Source organism: Myxocyprinus asiaticus, chromosome 50, assembly GCF_019703515.2.
Source record: "Myxocyprinus asiaticus isolate MX2 ecotype Aquarium Trade chromosome 50, UBuf_Myxa_2, whole genome shotgun sequence".
Lineage (NCBI taxonomy): Eukaryota > Metazoa > Chordata > Actinopteri > Cypriniformes > Catostomidae > Myxocyprinus > Myxocyprinus asiaticus.
In genome coordinates this window covers 4,682,982-4,707,820 of record NC_059393.1, presented here as the reverse complement: position 1 = coordinate 4,707,820, position 24,839 = coordinate 4,682,982, and the positions used below count along the sequence as shown (strand labels likewise).

The 24,839-nt window shown below is 34.9% G+C and overlaps 2 protein-coding genes across 7 annotated transcripts in view; one reads left to right on the top strand and one right to left on the bottom strand.

Moving 5' to 3' along the window:
* The window catches only part of LOC127438685 (lisH domain-containing protein ARMC9), a 64,535-nt gene extending 46,798 nt beyond the window's left edge, over nucleotides 1-17,737 (bottom strand). For 4 of the 6 annotated variants that reach the window (XM_051694445.1, XM_051694446.1, XM_051694447.1 and 1 more), the window contains exons 1-10: nucleotides 17,582-17,737; nucleotides 14,844-14,938; nucleotides 14,622-14,747; nucleotides 14,125-14,295; nucleotides 13,070-13,225; nucleotides 12,793-12,885; nucleotides 11,864-11,888; nucleotides 8,847-9,013; nucleotides 8,592-8,690; nucleotides 5,286-5,321 (exon numbers count right to left, since the gene is read on the bottom strand). In XM_051694445.1, coding sequence (XP_051550405.1) covers nucleotides 5,286-5,321; nucleotides 8,592-8,690; nucleotides 8,847-9,013; nucleotides 11,864-11,888; nucleotides 12,793-12,885; nucleotides 13,070-13,225; nucleotides 14,125-14,295; nucleotides 14,622-14,747; nucleotides 14,844-14,918 — 948 coding nt within the window. In that variant the 5' untranslated portion in view covers nucleotides 14,919-14,938; nucleotides 17,582-17,737. The remainder of the gene's footprint in view (nucleotides 1-5,285; nucleotides 5,322-8,591; nucleotides 8,691-8,846; nucleotides 9,014-11,863; nucleotides 11,889-12,792; nucleotides 12,886-13,069; nucleotides 13,226-14,124; nucleotides 14,296-14,621; nucleotides 14,748-14,843; nucleotides 14,939-17,581) is intronic. The other 2 variants (XM_051694449.1, XM_051694450.1) reach the window with 1 other exon arrangement.
* Nucleotides 17,738-17,994: 257 nt separating this feature from the next.
* LOC127438743 (DNA-directed RNA polymerases I, II, and III subunit RPABC3) lies at nucleotides 17,995-24,545 on the top strand. The gene is made up of 6 exons (XM_051694566.1): nucleotides 17,995-18,131; nucleotides 18,293-18,412; nucleotides 18,513-18,596; nucleotides 18,687-18,780; nucleotides 20,044-20,127; nucleotides 23,469-24,545. Exons 2-6 carry the CDS (start codon nucleotides 18,340-18,342, stop codon nucleotides 23,584-23,586), a joined length of 453 nt encoding a protein of 150 aa, XP_051550526.1. The 5' UTR covers nucleotides 17,995-18,131; nucleotides 18,293-18,339; the 3' UTR covers nucleotides 23,587-24,545.
* Nucleotides 24,546-24,839: the final 294 nt, after the last annotated feature.

The following is a 24,839-nucleotide window of genomic DNA, read 5'->3' as shown; positions in this document are numbered from 1 at the left end:
AGATCAGCAGTTACAGAAATACTCAAACCAGCCCGTCTGGCACCAACAGTCATGCCACAGTCCAAATCATTAAGGTCACATTTTTTCCCCATTCTGATGGCTGATGTGAACATTAACTGAAGCTCCTGACCCGTATCTGCATGATTTTATGCACTGCTGCCACACAATTGGCTGATTAGATAATTGCACGGATGATTGTTGGTGCCAGATGGGCTGGTTTGAGTATTTCTGTAACTGCTGATCTCCTGGGAATTTCACGCATAACGGACTCTAGAATTGACTCAGAATGGTGCCAAAAAAAAAAACATCCAATGAGGGGCAGTTCTGCAGATGGAAACACCTTGTTGATGAGAGAGGTCAACAGAGAATGACAAAGTCTACAGTAACTCAGATAACCCACTCTGTACAATTGTGGTGAGAAGAATATTATCTCGGAATGCTATTCTGAGATGTGGGTTGGCACTGTTTTGGTGGCACGAGGGGGACCTACACAATATTAGGCAGGTGGTTTTAATATTGTGGCTGATCAGTGTTTATATTTATACCATGGTCTGTTCGAATACTCGATTCTGATTAGCTTGAATGCCTGCGGTTCAAACCGCTGAATGCACAGGTAGTTCCAGTCACTTTTAATCACCATTCGATATTAATGCGCTGTTTGTAACCATAGCAACATAGCATTACAGAGCAAGCTATGATCAATAGCAACTGAAAACATTTCCTAATCACTTTCATCAGCATAGCTAATACAATGGGATTCAGCTTCTTTTGCATGGAGGGTGAGAGAAGGAAATCAGGACCTATTAAATGCGTATTTCGCTTTCCAGCAAGGCGATGCAAGATGATTTAAACTGTAATGTGTGGTGTATATTATGTTTCTGTGCTGAAGTGCCGCCTATATCCACTAGAGGCCCCCTCATGCTCACACATCTCTGACTCAAACGCTGAAGGAGAAGTGCTGTTTGTTAACAAAATGCAGGCAGCATTTTGCGGTAAAGCGCTACCATGCAAGGACAAACTGTGAATTAATTCTTAATTCAGTCAATCATGCAGCCTTGATGGATACCATACCAATGTCTCAGAGGCCAAAATTTGCAGGTTCCATAGTGTCTTGAATGGTTTCCCCTTATAATATAGTAAGTGCTACTTTTACTGTCACTGCCATGTTTGCAACATTGTTAAATAATACATTTTCTCTGGAGTGTCAACCCCTCTACATTCTGTGGATATTATTAATTCTGGATTGTGCATTTAAATTCAGTTCTGACCACAAGTGTGGTCGCACTACTTTTTCTTTGTGTCTGATTTAGAACAGGCGGAGCTGTAGATCTAATGGTCCTTAGATAAAATTAACCGTTATTTTTTATTCTTCCAGTTATAATTTGCGCTGCAAAAAAATCTATGACAGCTGTAACTAATCAATGCTGGCAAGTGACCATGGTATAAGCGGGATAATCCATGGGTAGGCGTGCATTAAACGATTTTAAATGCAATTCGCAGAGGCAACTCTCCGCTTCGCGTCGGATGGTTCTTCACACCTAGCCGTGGATTATCCCTTACATAGTAATATATGTATGTATGTATGTATGTGTGTGTGTGTGTGTGTGTGTATATATATATATATATATAGCACCAAAACGACTATGTCCTTATTACGCATTAGGCATAAAATGCATTTTATTCAATGTAAGAACTGTGGACATATTTGTTGTTCTGCAAAACTCTTACTCGATTTGCATTTGCTGCTACCGAAATATGGGTTGGTTCAAAGAGAAGGATTAAATTTAGGACACACTTTATATTGGGTATAATGGTGTATATTGGGGCATAATGTTGATACCATAAAATTTTTATTTCCACTCGTCCCTCATATTGTTTAAAAAACAACAATGGAAGTGAATGGAGCCCGTCCATAGACATTAAACTACACACTGTTTCAAAAGTATAATCACAAGACATAACATTATACTGTACATGTTGACATGATTTTAGTGTTATAAAATAAGGGATTACCTGGAGTTACAGAGTACATAAATTTTTTTAAATACATGTACTCTTTTGAATATATATATATATATATATATACAGGTGCATCTCAATAAATTAGAATGTCGTGGAAAAGTTCATTTATTTCAGTAATTCAACTCAAATTGTGAAACTCGTGTATTAAATAAATTCAATGCACACAGACTGAACTAGTTTAAGTCTTTGGTTCTTTTAACTGTGATGATTTTGGCTCACATTTAACAAAAACCCACCAATTCACTATCTCAAAAAATTAGAATATGGTGACATGCCAATCAGCTAATCAACTCAAAACACCTGCAAAGGTTTCCTGAGCCTTCAAAATGGTCTCTCAGTTTGGTTCACTAGGCTACACAATCATGGGGAAGACTGCTGATCTGACAGTTGTCCAGAAGACAATCATTGACACCCTTCACAAGGAGGGTAAGCCACAAACATTCATTGCCAAAGAAGCTGGCTGTTCACAGAGTGCTGTATCCAAGCATGTTAACAGAAAGTTGAATGGAAGGAAAAAGTGTGGAAGAAAAAGATGCACAACCAACCAAGAGAACTGCAGCCTTATGATTGTCAAGCAAAATCTATTCAAGAATTTGGGTGAACTTCACAAGGAATGGACTGAGGCTGGGGTCAAGGCATCAAGAGCCACCACACACAGACATCTCAAGGAATTTGGCTACAGTTGTCATATTCCTCTTGTTAAGCCACTCCTGAACCACAGACAACGTCAGAGGCATCTTACCTGGGCTAAGGAGAAGAAGAACTGGACTGTTGCCCAGTGGTCCAAAGTCCTCTTTTCAGATGAGAGTAAGTTTTGTATTTCATTTGGAAACCAAGGTCCTAGAGTCTGGAGGAAGGGTGGAGAAGCTCATAGCCCAAGTTGCTTGAAGTCCAGTGTTAAGTTTCCACAGTCTGTGATGATTTGGGGTGCAATGTCATCTGCTGGTGTTGGTCCATTGTGTTTTTTGAAAACCAAAGTCACTGCACCCGTTTACCAAGACATTTTGGAGCACTTCATGCTTCCTTCTGCTGACCAGCTTTTTAAAGATGCTGATTTCATTTTCCAGCAGGATTTGGCACCTGCCCACACTGCCAAAAGCACCAAAAGTTGGTTAAATGACCATGGTGTTGGTGTGCTTGACTGGCCAGCAAACTCGCCAGACCTGAACCCCATAGAGAATCTATGGGGTATTGTCAAGAGGAAAATGAGAAACAAGAGACCAAAAAATGCAGATGAGCTGAAGGCCACTGTCAAAGAAACCTGGGCTTCCATACCACCTCAGCAGTGCCACAAACTGATCACCTCCATGCCACGCCGAATTGAGGCAGTAATTAAAGCAAAAGGAGCCCCTACCAAGTATTGAGTACATATACAGTAAATGAACATACTTTCCAGAAGGCCAACAATTCACTAAAAATATTTTTTTTATTGGTCTTATGATGTATTCTAATTTGTTGAGATAGTGAATTGGTGGGTTTTTGTTAAATGTGAGCCAAAATCATCACAATTAAAAGAACCAAAGACTTAAACTACTTCAGTCTGTGTGCACTGAATTTATTTAATACACGAGTTTCACAATTTGAGTTGAATTACTGAAATAAATGAACTTTTCCACGACATTCTAATTTATTGAGATACACCTGTATATCTATATATATATATATATATATATATAATAGATAGATAGATAAGCCAGACACAAATACTAAGTAAGTAGTCTTTAAAAAAATAATCAATATGAGGCGCATCCAGTGGGATTCAGCTACAATGTCCCGTCGGACAAAGAGGAGCATTCTTAGACCGGACAAGGCAGGGCTCGATGTTAAGCATTGTCATGTGCTTGTTGGTCATTCAGTTGTCTGAGTAAAAAAAGTTACTTGTCCGGATTGAAAAAAGGACATTTAATTACAGGCTTAAGTAACATGTCAAAGTTTATGTTGTATATTTTTCTAAAATGATGTCCGATGCCCAACCTAATAGTGTACCTATGCAATCAACTCAATTCTCTGCGACAGAAATGTTAACTGCACTGGATTGGGGAGGAGGCTATTGTCATATGAGAATTATTTTGTTATCTATGCTAGTCAAATATAGAAAAGCCTCCATCACCATCATCTACATCAGGGGTGCTCACACTTCTATGGAATGAGATCTACTTTTTCATCATGTTATTGCAGCAAGACCTACCATGTACAATAAAGGCTATACATTATCACAATACTAAAATGTCAGTAGTCATTAGTGAAATTTGACTATTCTCAATACCAGCTTCAAAACCACAATGAAGAATAACACTAATTAATATGTTAATTTTGGGAGAATGGTTTCAAGTTCTTAATTAATTATTCAAGACTATTAAACAGTCAGTAATAAAGTAACAATACAAACAGCGATGCATAGAAATAGATTAAACATAATAGAACAGAAAATACAAATTAAGAAAATTCTGTGCTTTTTTTAACTGTTTTAAAAGTAACAGCAGTAGGCTATCAAGTATTCATGTAAACATTCAGAATGAAATGCAACATAAAACTAGGTCTTCACTGTGTGATTATAATACATTCATACTTTTTAAAGCAAGATACTCAGTCAAGAGCAGTGAGTGATTTCTTGTTATAGTTGTTTGATTATTATGATGACACACTAGACGGCAGCAGGTCTATTAGCTGACATTTATAATTCAAATCCGACATTTGAATACAAATCCAGTTTTTTCTCTGCTTTTTACATTCACTTTAGACATCACTCTGTGTTTACACGAATACCTAACCATTTTGGCAGAATTTTGAAATGTATTTGACCATTCTGATGCGCATTAGCACAATCATTTTCAGCACACACATATACACCGCCTGTCAATCAAAAAGGGCGCAGCTGTTACTAGTTTGCTAGCGAATTATAAAATTATTGATTATTTTCAACAGCAGAATAAGAATATGAACTTTCTATAAGTAACACAGGCCTAGGCCATCACAAATACAGCCGGTTACTTTTTTGTTATTGACGTTTTAATCAGTCTGCTTGTCCGGTCATGCAAGTAAAATTCTCTTTCACTTGCCCCTTCAAAAATCCACTTGTCCCGGACAAGCGTTAATGTCGAGCCCTGCAAGGACATGCGTCCCATGAAACTAGGGCGATCTAATGGGAACTAGATGAACTAAAGGGCTTTGGGATGAAAAACAAAGGGACAAATAGGGGAAGACAGGCAGGGTCGATGGTTATACATGCAGAAAGTGAGACGATGAAACATTCAGGAACTTACATATCCATCATCATAAGGGCTCATAGAGTAATATCCCTTCATGAACAGATGGTCAGACACACACAAACACACACACAAGAAGATAAGATTGAGGAGACACTTGCTGCAAAAGCATGGAAATAATGTAACATTTTAGGGAATATCACAATTTCCAAACAGTATGTGATCCTTCAAATCATTTGTACAGTATATGAAAAATGTTCCAGTCCACATTGGACTTGTTGGGATTTATGCACAAATACACTACCTGTCAAAAGTTTGGACACACCTACTCATTATTAGCTACAATTTTCCACATGTTAGAATAATAGAAGAGTCATCAAAACAATGAAATAACACAAATGCAAATATGGGAGTTATGTAATGACCATGAAATGTGAAAGCAAATAAAACAATTTTGTGTTTGAGCTTCTTTAAAGTGGCAACACTGTAGTTACATTTGTGTAAGATTGTGTTTGCTTTTAGTTAATTAATCATTAGTGACAACTCAACCAGGTCCCCTGTTCAAAGTTGTTTATTTTTTTTATTTTTAGATTTATTTAATTTTTTACGGCTGAAAGATATACTTAAGGGTCAATGACGTGACACATGCAATTCACACCAAGCAATTACTTGAGTATACCTCTTCTATGATGAACATGTTTTCAATTACTGAGTTCAAAGTCATTTTGATATTTTTTTTCTGGGGCTTAAAGTAAAAAATGTCATGTGTTGCCATCAGTAAAAAAAAATTAAAAGCTGAAATTCTTGAAAAAAGAAATGTTGGCATGAGTTGTGCTGAATAATCTTTTATTATTTATTTATTTTGTTAAAGATGCAGTGAAACAATTTTATTTTAAAATATGATTAATATTTGAAAAACTTTTGTACACCAAAAAAGTCATGTGGCACAACCAACATGTAGGTGGAAATTTAGTTGTCGTGTGACAAAAATCATAAAACAGAGATCTCTTCAGACCCACAAGACTGTGTGTGAAGATTTTAAAACGCATCATTTTGTCATATCATTTAATATCAATATTTTGACATTTTTATGAAAAAGCACATTTGTTCAGGTCATTCTGTGCAACTGTGAGAACTTGATATTCTTGACTTAAAAATTCATGATATTTGTATAAAATACTTTTCACCTTGAAACATACTGTATGTTGTATTCAAGGTGCAAGGAAACTGTTTTAATAACTTTTACTTAATGGTTGCACCGCATGACATTTTTAAAGTCGTTAAATCAATTGTTTTGTACAAAATGCTATAAATGTTTTTCATACAATTTGTTAAAAACAACATGAACTCAAAGATTACATGTCTACAAACTTGACGTGTTTTAAACCAGAGTTTTTAAATATTTCTTATTTTTAATCACCTCGGACAACCTTATTTGTCAATGACCCTTAAATGATGACGAAAGCCAAAATATCAAATAATTTATTTGGCCAAAATATCAAATATTTTTGGCTTTTTTCTATTTTTTTGTATTTTCTCCCCAGTTTGGAATGCCCAATTCCCAATGCGCTCTAAGTCCTTGTGGTGGCGTAGTGACTCGCCTCAATCTGGGTGGCGGAGGACGAATCTCAGTTGCCTCCAAGTCTGAGACCATCAATCCGCGCATCTTATCACGTGGCTTGTTGAGCATGTTACAGCAGAGACCTAGTGCGTGTGGAGACTTCACGCTATTCTCCGCAGCATCCATGCCCCACCGAGAGCGAGAACCACATTATAGCGACCACGAGGAGGTTAACCCAACATGACCCCACCCACCCTAGCAACAGGGCCAATTGGTTGCTTAGGAAGCCTGACTGGAGTCACTCAGCACGCCCTGGATTCGAACTTGCAACTCCAGGTGTGGTAGTCAGCGTCGTTACTTGCTGAGCTACCCAGGCCCCCTATTTTTGGCTTTTTTAATATTTACAGAGTAATCCATTATTTAAATTTTTTTTAGAGGAGGGTCAAAATTACTATTTTTGCTTCTGATTTCAGAACAAAACTAGAGGTAAAACAATGAAATAAATAAATAACCCGAGTAAAGTAGTAGCATCATTATTTTATATTTACACAGAGATAGGTAGATCTATTACTAAAATGTTGCATGATATTTTATGCCAATAGTGTGAGTCCAAACATTTAAGAAAAGACAAACATTTCTTCATGCTGTTTTTCCAAAGTTGGAGTGCCTATAAGTCCAGAAGTCAAGATATCTTAATATCTCTTTAGATTCTGTTCTAGAACAAACATGCCCTTTTGTATCAATGTGGCTCCATCTGTAAATTGGTACATTTTGTATGTAACCAACTATTCTTCAATAGTTGAAAACCAAATATGGGATACATTTTTAGTTTCAACATCATTTGTACACTTCCATTTTGTTGGACAAGAAAAAAAAAAATTTAACCATTGAATATTGTTATAGGCATACCAACTTCAGAAAAACAACACAAAAACGTCTGTTTTTTTTTAATTTTTTTTATTTTGGACTCATGCCACTGGCATACAATGCAACAAGGAGTGCTGAAGTCAACTGAATTTAGTAATAGACCTACCTATCTGTGTGTACAAATCAAATAATGGCGCTGCCACCTTTCTAAGGCACCTTTTTTGACCTGTAGTTTTGCTCCAAAGTCATAGGCGACAGTTGTCTTTCTGACTGCCCTCTACAAAATAAACTGACCATTTACAATGAAATGCATGTTAAAAAATAAGAGATTATGGAAAAGTGTTGTCCAATTAGTTTATCTCGCAGTTTTCTTTTTCTGACACGTAGCAACATATCAGATTATTTGCCATTCATATGTGGTTTGAAAATGGATTCAAATCAAAGTTTTGGAAATGTGTATGAATTCTGAACGTTCAGTTCGGATTTTGGTCTGTTCTTTACACAGATTGTTGAGCTTGCCAGCCCCAGTCCCCTTTCACTTTGATAAAATGGCAAAAAAGCATCTCGAATATTCTTGAAAACCCTTTTGTGTTCCACGTATGCAAGAATGTCACGCAAGTTTGAAACAACATGAGTAAACAGGGTGAGTAAATAAAAACAAAAAGTTTGCATTTGGACAAAATATTACTTGAAGAGCAAAGCTCCATCGTTATCAGGAAACAGGGCCTAGATTAAAAAAAAAACAAATTCAAATTTGGTTGCAGTGTGAACAGAGCCAAAAATGCAAATCATACTTAGAGAAGTATTGCCACTTCACAAGATGTAGCCAAGGTTGGGAAGTTTTATCTTTTTAAACACTTTATGAGTTCTGTTCTCATTTGGTTTAATGAAACCCCAAGTGTATGAGTGGAAAGACTGCATGTCCAGTGACTCACAGTTCCGGGTCTGGTGAAGTCTATACTCTGAGCAGCACTCTGTCTCATGGGACCACTGAAGAGTCGAACACACATGCCCTGCAGGTACTCTGGGGAGATCTGCCAAAACAGTGACATTCCCATGAGTACGCTGGGAGGAAGGTTGCCAGGTGTAATTATCTGCGTTTAACCCCCTGACACATGACCTATCAAATAACAAAGTTAAAAATTTCTTAAGTGATTAAGGATGTAAAGTAGAAGATGATGTTTGCTTGCCATCTTTCCACGGACTGTGGCCTCCAGTGAATCCACCAGCTCGGCCGTGACTCCAATGAGGTTGTGATGGTCGGCCTGCAGTTTAGCGAATCTCCTCATGTAGCTGGCAGACTTCCCCTCTGCCTCGGCCAGATGGAGTTGCATTTGCTGAATCACCTCTACGTGACCTAACAAAACACACAAAACAAGCAGTCAAATACATGGTCAGCTTCCTTGCATGATGCAAAAGAGCTGCATTGCCATGACTGTGGTCTTTAAGTACAGTCAGGTTCCAAAATTAACAATCTCCAAGCGGCAAATGCGACAAGTAAATAAATTGCCAGTAGTTTGTTCCTCGCTAATGTACACTACCAGTCAAATGTTTGGACACACTTGACTGAATTTATCTTTCTCTTGACCTTCATTTTTGGGTGAACTAACCCTTCAAGGAACAGCATTGAACAAGTGCCCAGCATACATAGGAATGCCTTCAATACTGTTTAAATAGCACCTCAGGATGCACCTCAAGTTCACTGAGCAAATGACCAGAGTGTGCAGACTCAGAGCTGGAATCTAGATAAATCTAAAATATTACATGTTTTTGGTTAATAACTAATTCCCACACTTCAGTTTGTGTTATTTCAGAGTTGTAATGACTTACTGTTATTCTAAACTATAGAAAACAGTAATATTAAAGAATAAGTAGGTGCGTCCAAACTTTTGACTGGTTTGAAGTGAACAATGCAAATCAAAGACATACAAACCATGGTGTCTACAAAAAACAAAACAAAAAAAACATCTGTTGCAACTCGCATGTCTTATAACAACATTTATCTGTGAAAAAATTACCATTAGATGTTTATCTAGGATGCCTAAAGTTTATTTTTTTCCAGAGTGGCGAGACATATACCATCAGCTCTTTTGACATTTAATCACATGCAGGATATGAATTATAGATATGAACAATTCAATATTCACTAGTTAAAATGCTAATTAGGAATGGAATTGCTACTACTGAAAAAGTACATTTTTGATATCAGTAATTACGTTTGCTCTAGTAAAAACATTCATTCTTGAGATCAAAATTGACGCATCAACAATCAAAAATACACTCTTGATATCGAAAATAGCATTTCAGCTAGTAAAAGCTGTAATTTTTTTATATCTTTAACTGTATTTTCATTGGTAGAATTGCAGAATGATCTGTCATTCTCTCCTGTTCAGAATGCAATTACTGATATCAAAATAATTGTAGTAAAAATTTAAAATACACATATAAGCTACGTATGTCTCAGTTGTAAAAATTGTGTATATACAGTATATCTTTTTTACATCAATAACTGCATTGTTACTAGTGAAAATAACCTTTTCTGATATCAACAATTCAATTACAACTAGTAAAAATGCAAAATTTTGATACCTGGAAATGGATTTCACATATCAATAAATTGGAGGGTAATTGAAGATTTTGTAAAATGTTTTCTTACTAGTTTCAATCATATTACAGATATATGAAATTAACATTGGCAATAGTAAAACTCAAATTACAGATATCACAAATTAGCATTTTTACTAGTTCAATTCAATTGTCGATATCAGTAATGGGCATTTGCATGCATTCCTTGATCTCAGGTGAGATGTTCATAGCTGATACTGTATGTTTATTTAGACTGTTAACAAGTAAGACAAGTGATAGTAATGGATATATTTGAACAGAAGTGAATAACACATCATTGTGAAATTCAACTAGTAAAAATGCAGTTACACAAATAATTATGTTATTTACTAGATAATTTCATTTTTGATATCTAGAATGGGTATTTCTGAGAGTAATGGCATCATTTTGATAAAGAGTAGATGTTTTTACTATTGCAAGTTTAAATACTGCTATCACAAATTATCATTTTTACTAGTTGTAATTCAACTGTTGATATCAGTAATGGGCATTTGCATGCATTCCTTGATCTCAGGTGAGCGGTAGAGGTACATAGCTGATATGCGTATTTAGATGTTTAACTTGTAAGACTTGTAATAGTAATATACAGAATATCTATTATTGCATTTTGAACAGGAGTGAATGACAGATCATTGTGAAATTTTACTAGTAAAATGCAGTTACATGTAAATAATTGTTTTTTTACTAGATAATTTCACTTTTGATATCTATACTTGGTATTTCTGAGAGTAATGGCATAATTTTTGATAAAGAATGGATGTTTTACTAGTGCAAATGTAAATACGGATAAAAAAAAAAATGCATTTTTACTAGTTTTAATTCGATTGATGATATCAGTAATGGGAATTGGCATGCATTTCTTGATCTCCGATGATAAGTACATAGATGATATGTGTATTTAGATGTTTAATCAGTAAGATTAGTGATAGTATTGGATATCTGTAATTTGTACAGGAGTTAATAACAGATCATTAGGAAATTCTACTAGTAAAAATGCAGTTACAGATAATTACAGATAAAGTTTTTACTAGATTCAATTCCATTTCTGATATCTAGGACGGGTATCTCCGCAACTAATGATGCCATTTTTAATAAAGAATTAAAGTTTTAACAAAAATTTGCATTTTCACTAGTAGTAACTCCATTACTGATTTCAAGAATTAGCTAACATTTTTAACAAGTGAAACTGAAGTGTAGATATCTATAATGCATAGTATGCACATGATTAAATGCTGGAAGGGCTTGTGATAACACATATGTGGAATATTCCTTGCATTAAGAATACAAAACAAAAATATGAGAAACTAAATCATGATGGGTTTTCAAATGTTATCAGATGCAGAAACGGAGAAACAGAGACGTCCTAGTATGCTGCTGCATGTGACACAATGACCCACACTGTTTGTCAGATAAAAACAGTGTAATTTCCCAATTATCAGGGGCAAAAAAAAAAAAAAAAAATTTAAAAAATAAATAAATATCAATATTCACTCACCATTGGCAGGTGTGAAAAAACAAAACTTTTTGGACCCAGCCAACAATACTACAGTCAAAATCTATGAGACGCTTCAGACTACTTTACCTGTGTTGCCTTTTGCTCCTTCTCTCTGGTTAACGGGTGTTAAGGACCCATGCGAACAAATCATTTGTCATTTAGGAGGATTAATGTCAGGTATTGTCCTGGTCCTCATATAACATCAAGCAAAGACATCCCCATTTGCTCATTAAATACAACATTTATAGAACACATTTTCACAATCCACTGACCATTGTTCTGACACAATATAAGGACATGTACATTGCATGACAATGCACAATGAAGTTAACCATATTTTTGTTCCAAGCAATCTGTAATTATTATATAATAGTAATCCTCTGGCTTTCCTGGATTTGGAGAGACGTCTTGCCATTAATAGGCAAGCAAGAAAGCATATATGCTATTGTAATGTCGCTATTGTTTGATGTCATACATTTCAATTTGTAATTTTCAACTGCTGCCAGGTTTACTTAAAACCATTTCAAAACATGGGACATAACTGTTTTTTTTAATAGGTTTATTTGTAGTGTTTGCTAAAGCAAGTATCAGTATTACTATTGCTCATAGTTAAGGTTTTGCTGTTCACCTAGCAAGTCTATCAGCCTGACCAGCTCACATGTGAAAAAGAAAAGCAGCGGTAGCTCAGCGGTTAAGGCTCTGGGTTACTGATCAGAAGGTCAGGGGTTCAAGTCCCAGCACCGCCAAGATGCCACTGTTGGGCCCTTGAGCAAGGCCCTTGACCCTATCTGCTCCAGGGGCGCTGCATCATGGCTGACCCTGCACTCTGACCCCAGCCTAGCTGGGATATGTGAAAAAAGAAGAATTTCACTGTATATGTGCAAATTTATAATGTGATAAATAAAGAAAATTATAATTAATTATTATTAAGCCAGACCATTGGAAAACCAGCTTGTTTCCACATTGTAATAAATTATAATAAAAATGATACAGTCTTGAAATGATATAAAGGATACATATAAAGTCAGAAGTCTTGGTGCGTTCGAAGCTTTCAGGGTTGTTGACAGAAACTTCTTAAGCCTTTCCCTCAACTCTGGCATCCAGGAATCCTACAATACCATAGGAATAATCGACAGCACATTAGAACCTCTTCCGTTATTTCCATCATGCAATTAGAGCTCAGTGTATTTGAGGTTTATCTTACAGAATTATATCACAATGTGTTTTAATATGCACTATAATGGACCTATGAGGCAGTGGAGTCTAGGCATAAAAAGGGGGCAAAGGAAGTACCTGGAAAAGCTCCTGGAAGGATGGATGCAGCATGGGATTGGGCACAAAGGGCAAGGCGTAAAATGGCAGGAACTCTGTGGTCTGACTCAAAGCTGCCCCTCTAGTCTCAAGGTAATGTTTGAAATGAGAGATCCTTTTGTCAAACTCCGCTTTATCCTGTAATAGGCAATTAATTTATTCAGACTGAATAAGGAGGTTTAGAAGCTGAAAATACTAAATTACAAGGCCAAATCAATCTTAATCTTGATTTAGCTTGTGTTTTTTAACTGAACCAGAGGTTTGGAGGCTTGAATATTTTACTTTGTGGGGACATCTGTTGGTTAAACAGGATGCATGCACACATGGGTGATTCTTCAACTACTGCCAGTTTCATGTCACAAGGTTTCACTTTTTTTTTTTTTTTAAATAAACAGATTTTTAACTTCTTTTCTATTTGTTATGTGAAGATCACATTAAAACTGACTTGGGAACTTTTCACCAGGCCTTCATCATTTATTTTTGGTACTTTTCAAATATGTTTTATGTGTAGATTTTTACTGTTTTAGCCTTATGCCGGACCCAGACTTTCAATATTAAACTATGAAAATCCATTATAAAAATGTTTCAAACTATAACCTAGATAACAAGTGAAATAAAACCATTTTAATATTTATTGTAGGAAAATAATTTGTATATAACATTAAAAATGTCATTTCCATCAGCATCATTTCCAGCACAGAGTTATATTGCACAGTACAGAATTTGAGATGTGCTGGAAATTACATTGTAGTGGGAATTTTAAGGACTTTCAAAATAAAATAAAATAAAATAATTTTTTTAAAATGCAAAAATGACAGAAATCTCATGAGATGCATGTACATACACTGTTATTGCTAGTAGACAAATTAATCAAACTGGTGAGTGTGTGAAAAATGTTTTATCAAAACTTTCAAAGTGCCAGAAGTTGAAGAAACACTCTTCTATATGGTTTTACAAATAACAACACAACAAATTAAGGTGGGAATCATTTTTAAAAAGCAATTTTATCACCTTTTCCAATTATAAAATACGCTTACGTGACTTCCAACAGGGGACTTTAGAGGATATATGGTGAAATGAATCTGCACATAGAATTCCAGTTTTTGGGCTACTTGGTCAAAATCTCGGATCTCTGGAGGAATATTTTTAGCCCACAGCTCAAAGAACACCTTGTAGTCTCCATTGTTAAATGAGCTGACAAAATCTTTCTAGAGAAAAAAAAAAAAAAGAATTGTTATTGGGTAATTTTGGTCCAAAAATCTGAGACTACTAGTGAAAATGGTTTTCTTTTTTTTCTTTTCAATATTTTGCATTTCTTTTCTTTTTTTTAACTATTAAAAATGATATTACCAGCATACTAATTGGAGTGACAAGTTAAATTACAAACTTAAAACCTACTTTTTAAAGTATTTGGTAGTGAGGGATAAAATATTTACTTTTAGTTCTTTATTTATTTATTTCAAAATCCTGCACACATACTACAAGTTTGCTCTTCATGTTGTTTGTGAATGATTAGAGCAGAAAACACTCTCACGTGAATGAGGATGGTTTTGGAGTCTCGGGGTGAGGGTGATGAAGTTTTGAGGGCGGGTTTTCCTTTGCATTTGACTTCCTTTTCGAAGACTTTCACCGTCTCTTCGAACTCACCAAACTTCAGATACTGTAAATTGTTACACTGTTTGTTATCATCGGTCTGCACTTTTAAGGATATTATCAAAAAACATAATATTCACCAATGAAAGTGTTGTAAGCTCACCTCTCTGATCATTGACAGAAGATCACTTTCACTTGCCAGACTGTCACCCATCTTTTGAGATTTTCTGGAGTTCATTGAGTCCACAAATTATCTGCCTGGACAACAAAATAGGCAACACAATGTTGTGTTATTAATTAATATTAATGATAACATCATGTGCACATAAAGAATTAATTTACTATGATTGTGAAAAAAAAAAAAAAAATGAATGAGATCAAGATGTTAAATGCACACAAAGTCACAGCTAAAAAGTAAATAATACTTCATTTGTTGGCTTAAAAAAAAAAAAAAAAAAAAAAATTTAAAAAAAATAAAAACATTTGCTCGTCAAGTCATTTGTAAAACATGAATACATCAACACAAAACAAAACATTTGCTCTACAATGACTTTTTTGTGACTCATTTGCTTTACAAATGAGTCACTGGATATCTATTTACAAATCAACTTCTGCCCCAAAGGCAGAGCGAATAAACTGCTGTCAAAATCAAGCTGAAGTGGGTTATACAGTCTGGTGAAAACATAATATGTAGGGAACATCGGGGCCAGCTGTCACACTTTTTAATCCAGTGAACATTTCTAAGGGTAGGTTGATTTTGAAAGTGAATTTCTGTATAGATACAGCTGAAGTCAGTTTACATACACCTTAGCCAAATACATTTAAACTCAGTTTTTCACAATTCCTGACATTTAATCATAGAAAATATTCCCTGTCTTAGGTCAGTTAGGATCATTAATTTATTTTAAGAATGTGAAATGTCAGAATAATAGTATAGAGAATTATTTATTTCAGTTTTTTTTCTTTCATCACATTCCCAGTGGATCAGAAGGTTACATACTGTTAGTATTTGGTAGCATTGCCTTTAAATTGTTTAACTTGGGTCAGATGTTTTTGGTTGCCTTCCACAAGCTTCTCACAATAAGTTGCTGGAATTTTGGCCCATTCCTCCTGACAGAACTGGTGTAACTGAGTCAGGTTTATAGGCCTCTTTGCTCGCACACACTTTTTCAGTTCTGCCCACAAATTTTCTATTGGACTGAGGTCAGGGCTTTGTGATGGCCACTCCAATACCTTGACTTTGTTGCCCTTAAGCAATTTGGCCACAACTTTGGGGTTATGCTTGGGGTCATTGTCCATTTGGAAGACCCATTTGTGACCATACTTTAACTTCCTGGCTGATGTCTTGAGATGTTGCTTCAATATATACACATAATTTTCCTTCCTCATGATGCCATCTATTTTGTGAAGTGCACCAGTCCCTCCTGTAGCAAAGCACCCCCACAACATGATCCTGCCACCCCCATGCTTCACGGTTGGGATGGTGTTCTTCGGCTTGCAAGCCTCACCCTTTTTCCTCCAAACATAACGATGGTCAATATGGCCAAACAGTTCAATGTTTGTTTCATCAGACCAGAGGACATTTCTCCAAAAAGTAAGATCTTTGTCCCCATGTGCACTTGCAAACTGTAGTCTGGCTTTTTTATGGCAGTTTTGGAGCAGTGGCTTCTTCCTTACTGAGCAGTCTTTCAGGTTATGTTGATATAGGACTCGTTTTACTGTGGATATGGTGGTGGCGTAGTGGACTAAAGCACTGAACAGGTAAGCAAAATGTTGTTGGTTCAATCCCCACAGCCACCACCTTGAGCAAGGCACTTAAATCCAGGTTGCTCCAGGGGGATTGTCCCTGTAATAAGGGCACTGTAAGTTGCTTTGGATAAAAGCATCTGCCAAATGTGTATATAGATACTTGTCTACCTGTTTTCTCCAGCATCTTCACAAGGTCCTTTGCTGTTGTTCTGGGATTTGCACTTTTTGCACCAAACTACGTTCATCTCTAGGAGACAGAATGCATCTCCTTCCTGAGCGGTATGATGGCCGCGTGGTCCCATGGTGTTTATACTTGCGTACTATTGTTTGTACAGATGAATGTGGTACCTTCAAGCGTTTGGAAATTGCTCCCAAGGATGAACCAGACTTGTGGAGGTCCACAGTTATTTTTTCTGGGTGATTTCTTGGCTGATTTCTTTTGATTTTCCCATGATGTCAAGCAAAGAGGCACTGAGTTTAAAGGTAGGCCTTAAAATACATCCACAGGTACACCTTCAATTCAGTACACATCCAATCAGAAGCTAATTGGCTATTTGTCTAAAGGTTTGAGATCATTTTCTGGAATTTTCCATGCTGCTTAAAGACACAGTTAACTTAGTGTATGTAAACTTCTGACCCGCTGGAATTGTGATACAGTCAGTTAAAAGTGAAACAACCTGTCTGTAAACAATTGTTGGACATGCACAAAGTAGATGTCCTAAACGACTTGCCAAAACTATAGTTTGCTAATATAAAATCCGTGGAGTGGTTAAAAAATGAGTTTTAATGACTTCAACCTAAGTGTATGTAAACTTCTGACTTCAACTGTACATGCACATTTTTGACAACAAAAGACGTTACTGTCCAGGAAAACATACGTTTATGGGGTAAGTTGTCACAATAGAATGCCTTTTATAGGCTTTTCAGCAAAATGTAAACAGAAAAGCAACGATGAAACACGACACAATTCATGAAACAGCAAACATTTAAAAGCTAACAGCAAAGTTAACAAACCATTTTGTCAAACAAATATTTAACATACAAAAACTAGCCCCGGTCGCCGTTATTTACAAAAAGGAGTAGATTAAAGGCTAGCTAGCGTGCCAACTTGTTTACCTGCATTCGTTATCTAATTATTATTATACAACTCACCTCAGCAAAGTGATTTAATGTGCAAAAAATCGCTGAACATATCTAACGTGGTTTTAATGTCCAACCTGTAGAAATATAAACGGTACTAAAGACGATTTCTGCTCGATAAATAGAAGCTGTTTAGCTAACTGTACTGGTATCCATGAGGGAGACGCTTTCTCCTAGCAACCACGTCGGAACTCACGGTTGCCGGAGGTATCTGTCGTAAAAACGTTGTAGTTTTACTTGACGTAAAGTGTAGTAAATTTTTATTTTTTATTTTTTTTAAATATTAAATATTAAAGAACACTTGTAAAAAAATACGCTTTAAGTATATTTTCAAGTAAATATCATATAGTTCATGCGACATATGCGCTAAATTATTTTGTTTTGATATACACATATTTTATTATCTTCACATGACCCGGATGGAACAGGAAATCACATGGACAGAGAAAGAACACATTGTCGCGCGGCATGTTTCAGATTTGTGTTGGAGAAACTAATTTATTTCCACACCCGTTCGATTATTTTAAGTGGAACGATTTTACACACAGTATATTTGAGTATTGTACGTGACTTTTGATAAGATTATTTGTTTTAATGTTGCTTCAAACAAAGATAGACCATATTTGCTGCTGCTGTTACTAACAAGACTGGTAGTATGCTAGTATGCTAGTATGGACAGAAGATCATAACTATTATTAACTGTTCTATGTTTTGTTTTGTCAGAATACCACACACCCAATATCAGAGTTTATTGCTAAGTTCCTGCATAAATGGCTGGAATTCTGTTTGAGGATATCTTTGACGTGAAAGACATTGATCCAGATGGGAAAAAGTTTGACAGAGGTGAGTTGAAGATGCTTTTACATACTTGAATTATTGCAATAAACAGTTATAAAAAAAAAAAAAAATCAGTAACATGACCCAACCCTCTTTTTGTTGTTAGTATCTCGTCTGCACTGTGAAAGTGAGTCTTTCAAGATGGACCTCATCCTTGATGTAAACATTCAGATTTATCCTGTTGATCTTGGTAAGTCTTTCCAGATTGCCGATGGTCCTCATCGGTTTTGTTGGTCTCATAATGATATTGTTTCTTCATCACAATGTATCATTTGCTCAGGGGACAAGTTCAGATTGGTGATAGCCAGCACATTGTATGAGGATGGCACTCCAGATGATGGAGAATACAACCCTCAAGATGATAGACCATCCAGGTAATGTGGGTTGTCCTGTTTGTATGAATGAACATGGAAGAATTGGGGTGAACTTAAGGGAATCTTCTGTGTTCAATACAAGTTAAGCTCATTTAACAGCATTTTTGGCATTATTTTGATTACCACAAAAATAATCATGACTCACAAATGCTGGCACTATGGAAGTGAATTGGGCCAATCCGTTAACATTAAAATACTCACTGTTTTTAAAAGTAAAGCCACAGGACATAAATATTATTTGTGTTAACAGGATTTTAGTGTCACAAAATTGTTTACTAACTATAATTGTGTAAAGTTATATCCAATATTACAACTTCGTTGTTATGATGACGCAAGACCGGTAAACCCTGTAATCGATTTTTATGAAGTAGAACAGACATTTTATCACCCTAAAATCATGTTAACATGTGTAATGTTTACGTCTTGTGGCATTACTTACTTTTGAAACAGTGTATTTTAACATTTCTGGACTGGCCCCATTCACTTTCATTGTAAGCGATTTACTGTAACTGCGATTTATGCTTTAATTAAAATAAAATGATGTAGAACAGAGATTTTATCACACTGAATTCATATTAACACACAATGTTTATGTCCTGTGGCTATACTTTTGAAACATTGTGTATTGTAACTTTTTTGGACTGGCCCCATTCACATTCATTGTAAGTGAATTACTGTATCTGCAATTTTTGCTTTAATTACACTAAAATTTTGGAGAACAGACATTTTATCTCACTGAAATCAAGTTAACATGTATAATGTTTATGTCGTGTGGTTATTCTTTTGAAACATTGTGTATTGTAATATTTATGGACTGGCCCCATTCACTTCCATTATAAATGGCTAACTGTATTTTTTTCTTTTTTAATAAACAATGGACATGTCAAAATATATACCTTTTTTATTTCTTGTGGAAATCAACATTAAGCTACAAATGCTGTCTATTGAGCTTGATTTGTATTGAACCCTCAACATTCCTAAAAAATGAAGGAATTAACTATCAATTTATATTTTGAAAAATTCAAGTTTGGATTTTTATTTTTTATTTATTTTTTTATTCATGTTTTAAAAATGTAGCTAAATGTAACAAAATAAATTAAGTTGCTTTAAAAAATGACCAGGAAAAAAAAAAAAAAAAAAACGTTTCAGAGGTTAAATTGATAATCGATTCGTTGACTTTATTTTTAAGTGGCGCTCGTCGTTCTTCATAAATGAAAACAGAGTGGATTGGTAATTATTGATGCTGTCTGTATTTGCTTACAGGGCTGATCAGTTTGACTATGTCATGTATGGTAAGGTTTATAGGATCGAAGGAGATGAGACCTCAACAGAAGCAGCCACACGACTGTGAGTGTCCTTTTACTCATTTTAATTTTTTCTCTTTTATTCTTCCAATGGCTATAGAGAATGGGTTGTTGACCTACAAGGTGATTCTCAAGAAACCTGTCAAGAAAATGTCCTGGTTTTGTTTTTCCTCAAAAAAACAAATAAGAAAATTGAAATTTAGCATATAGAAATTTAAGCTTATCTTTAGGGCCTTTAAAAATTTGTCACATTATTTTTATGACAGTTACACACATTTTAGTCCCCAGTTCTCATTATCACACTGTGGGGAAAAAAGATGCAATTTTTTATTTTTTTGTAAAGTATTTATACATCATAGCAGTGCTGCCTTTAATTTTTGCTTATTTTAAATAAGTCATTGTACAACAGTATCTTTTTTATAATGGAACACAGTTAAATATGGTAATTACATATAAAATCCCAGGAGATCAGCAGTTACAGAAATACTCAAACCAGCCCATCTGGCACTAACAATCTTGCCACGCTCCAAATCACTGAGATCAAATTTTTCCCTATTCTAATGGTTGATGTGTACATTAGCTGAAGCTCCTGACCCGTATCTGCATGATTTTATGCACTGCACTGCTGCCAAACGATTGGCTGATTAGATAATCACATGGATGATTGTTGGTGCCAGACGGGCTGGTTTGAGTATTTCTGTAACTGCTGATCTCCTGGGATTTTCACACACAACAGTCTCTAGAATTTACTCAGAATGGTGCCAAAAACAAAAAACATCCAGTGAGGGGCAGTTCTGTGGACAGAAATATTACACAATATTAGGAAGGTGGTTTTAATGTTGTGGCTGATCGGTGTTTACATAAATATACATATTTATAATTTTTTTCCCCTATTGATTTTGGGTTAAATAAGACCAGGGGCCTGATGTATAAACGTTGCATATGCACAAAATGGGCATTGAAATATGCATAAGCAATTTCCCACGAACATATCGTGATTTATAAAAAATAAACTTGGCGTAAATATGTGCCCACCGTCCGGAAACTCTTGACTGTGCATACGCACTTTTCTACTGGTGTGTGTGAATTGGCGACTCCAGCTGGACAAATAATGAACTTAACAGACTGATTATAAACTCTGATTTTCATTTAATTCACATTTAGAATAAGAAAAACTATGTAGTTAAGCACTTGAAACAGAAGTAATTGTTAAGCCAATAGAAGGCTATATTATTTGTATGTAACTAATTAAAAAGGCATTCCAATATAAGCTGTAAAAGGGAAATATTGGTTTGGGAAGTGCTGCATTTGGAGAACTTTCCCGTGTCATCATAGAGAAAGAACATACAGTAACTAAAAATGACAGCAAAGATTTCTTAGTTTGAGAGATTTTCTGTTCTATTACAATCATGTACTGAGATAACAGCATTTGGATAAAGATTATCTGTAATGCGATGCATACTTGACTGATGTGAAATAGCTCGGTAAAACGGACAGTAGCTAAAAGCTGGCAATGCAGGCCACATTCAGTAGTCGAACAGATCATTGGAGAGACATGTCTCATCAGAAACAGTATTGTACAGCTGCAAACAGGTACAGCAATGCATATAAAATATGCATCAAATGTGCTGCCTGCTCCACTTCATCCTGACCCTCATCGCAATGAAATCCCGATCTAGTCTAATAAAAACATAATGAAAAGTACATCTGCCATTCAGCTGTTTTTTTAATATATATATATATATATATATATATAAATAAAATACCAGTCAAATATAAATTCTTAGAAAGTCCGATGATATCAGACAATGCTGCACAAAGAATTGTAATAATTTTCATTTTGTTTCCAGTAATAAATATTTAACTTTTCAATAAAAACACCCTTTATTGGTTTTCTGAGAAGCAAAATTGCTTAGGTTAGATTTATGTCTGCAAAGATAAAAACATTTTGCCAAGGGATATTCAAGATATATTCTTTGAAAACAAGTTAATATCTTAATAAATAATGTTTCTCCATGGTGCAGCATCTAACCTTTGGGCACATGTGACATTTACAGTCTTATCTCTTATAATACAGTTTCTCGTACCATTAATCACGTTTCTGGATGGTGAAATGCATATGGTAATTGTATGCAGATGAGGATATGCATAGTAAAAACAGGCATTGTACACTCTATATATGGTTATTTTGGGGAGGAGACGGGGCGGGGAATGAATCACGTGCATGTACGCACAATCTTCCGCTAGCTGGGATTTATTAAGGGAACTATGCACAGGTTCTGGCATATGTACGGTTTTATAAATCTGAATTTTTTTTGCGTACGCAAAATCTGTCTTTTGTGCTTGCGCACACTTCTAGGAAGAAGTGTTTTATACATGAGGCCCCTGGACATTTTCTTGACAAGTTTTTTGAGAATCCCCCTATAGTCACATGACATGGCCATGAATTTTGGCTTCATTAACAATATGATTTTTAGTTTAAATTTCAGTATAGGGAAAGTGTATGTTTTAGGAATTATGACTGACCACCCAATACTTTGATTTTTTTCAAAATTTTTAATAGCATTTTTTAATTTTATTTTAAATAGTCCCGTTTGTTTTTAAAAGCGCAAATATTCCATGTAGTCTTTAAATAATTAAGTTATAAAAACTGCATCTAAAATCATTAAGAACAGGAATAATATTGATGAAAATATTTTTTGGATAAATTATAGCATATCGCACTACCAGTGTTGGGTGTAGTCTGATTACAAGTAATTAATTCCTGTAATTTAATTACTTTTCAGTCAAAAGGTAGTGTAATACATTACATTTAAAATTTGTGTAATCAGATTGCAATTACTGATTTTAAATGAAATGATTTTTAAGTGCATTACTTGGCTTACACATTATCTGTGTAGGATACATTGAAAACATGAATTATGTTCTTATGATCAGCTATTTGCCTTTCTATGACAGCTGAAGAGTAACTAACAAGTTATTGTAAGTGAGAAACTATGAAAAAGGAGGGAAATGTAGACATTATTTTGAATTTGTTGAGCAGGAAAACAAACTTTTCTGGAAGAAAAAAGTAGAAGGTAACTTAAAAGAGAAGTAGTAAGTAATATGATTTTTTTCCATGAAGTAATCAGAAGTGCAATCTGATTACAATTTTAGAGAAGTAATTTGTAGTGAGTTACTTTTTTTGAGTAATTAACCCAACACTGCACACCACAGGACGCCGCTCAAACTGTTGGAAATGTCATGTCAGTATATATACACATGCAGTATTTAAAATGTAACAAAGTATGACAAAATTCTAGTGGGTTTCTCAGTTTTATTTCAAAGTTGCCTCATTGTTGATGTAATAGTACTGTATATTCATGAAAATGCATCTCTGCACAGATCTGCATACGTGTCTTATGGAGGCCTGCTGATGCGACTTCAAGGAGATGCCAATAATTTGCATGGATTTGAAGTGGACTCCAGAGTCTATCTACTAATGAAGAAACTTGCTTTCTGAAGTAGCAATATCTTGCTCTCCACACTTGTGCTGATTGTTTTCCCTCTCCTGTGGAACGTTTAGGGATGCTCACTTCAGTGGACTTATGAAAACTTTGGAAGATTACTTATTTTATAAGAATAGTATAGCTTTCCTTTGATGAGAGAGTGATATTGCTAAAAATATGTGGGCATATACTGTATGTTCAAATTAAGTGTAAATGTGACTGCTCAATAGTTGCATTGTTTTTTTTTTTTTCATTGCTTTTAGTGCATGTGCACTATGTTGACCAAGAAATGGTTTAAAATAAATTAAAATTACATGTATGAAACATTCTATGCATGTGATGTCATTAAAGTAACATCACATGCATGGAATGTTTATTTTGTTTTAAACCATTTTTCAGTAACTATAATTTTTCTGAGGTCTTTCAACTGCATGAAAGTGCCGGTGTGTGCAGCACATTATGCAGTGTGAGGGTCATAGTGGAAATCACAAGACAAATAATCATCAGTGGCACTTGAAATATTTTAACCCTTGATTATAATCAATATATTTGTATTCTTCCACAAAGAAGTACACAGTATCAATACAAAGTATTGATATTTACTCAAAATGGCAGAAAATAGAAAATGAGATTAACCCATAGACAAAGCTGTCAGTAGAGTTTGGAAATGTTACCCACATATTATGATTTAAACAGGTGCAGATAATTGTTACTGAAGCTGAATGAATATGAACTTGTTTTCTTTGCATTATTCGAATAATATCGAATATATATATATATATATATATATATATATATATATCTGTGTGTGTGTGTGTGTTCATGTTTCTTTTTTTACGCCAGAAGTACAGAACTGTTTTTCATTAAATAATTCCAAAAAGCACAATCACAATGAGTCACAAAATCACAAGTTTTTTATCAAGAAATTGATAAAAAATTATGTACCATAAAAATAAAAATCTGATTTTTTTTATTTATTTTTTTATTTTTTTTATGTCAAATGTAATAGAAAGATAAAACAATATGACAAATATGCAGAAAATAGACAAAACATGTTAAGATTTTTTTCTTTTCCTTTTCTGTGTTGGCACAAACACCATAAAATAAACAATGAAGAAAACAGACAGGAAGTAAAAAAAAAAAAAATATATCTAAAGATCATCTTCCAAGTATAAAGTTGGTGAATCGGCCTGACTGATTTATTCTTGTATCACTAATTTGCAACAGCTGCAGACTAATGGATTTTTGTTGCATTGGTTTGCTTGAA

Bases quoted from the DNA above. Each gene is read 5' to 3' on its own strand.
- LOC127438743 (XM_051694566.1), top strand. From the start codon at position 18,340: ATGGCTGGAATTCTGTTTGAGGATATCTTTGACGTGAAAGACATTGAT. The intron at 18,413-18,512 runs GTGAGTTGAAGA...TTTTGTTGTTAG, and splicing joins TGGGAAAAAGTTTGACAGAG to TATCTCGTCTGCACTGTGAA. The intron at 20,128-23,468 runs GTGAGTGTCCTT...ATCTCTGCACAG, and splicing joins ACAGAAGCAGCCACACGACT to ATCTGCATACGTGTCTTATG.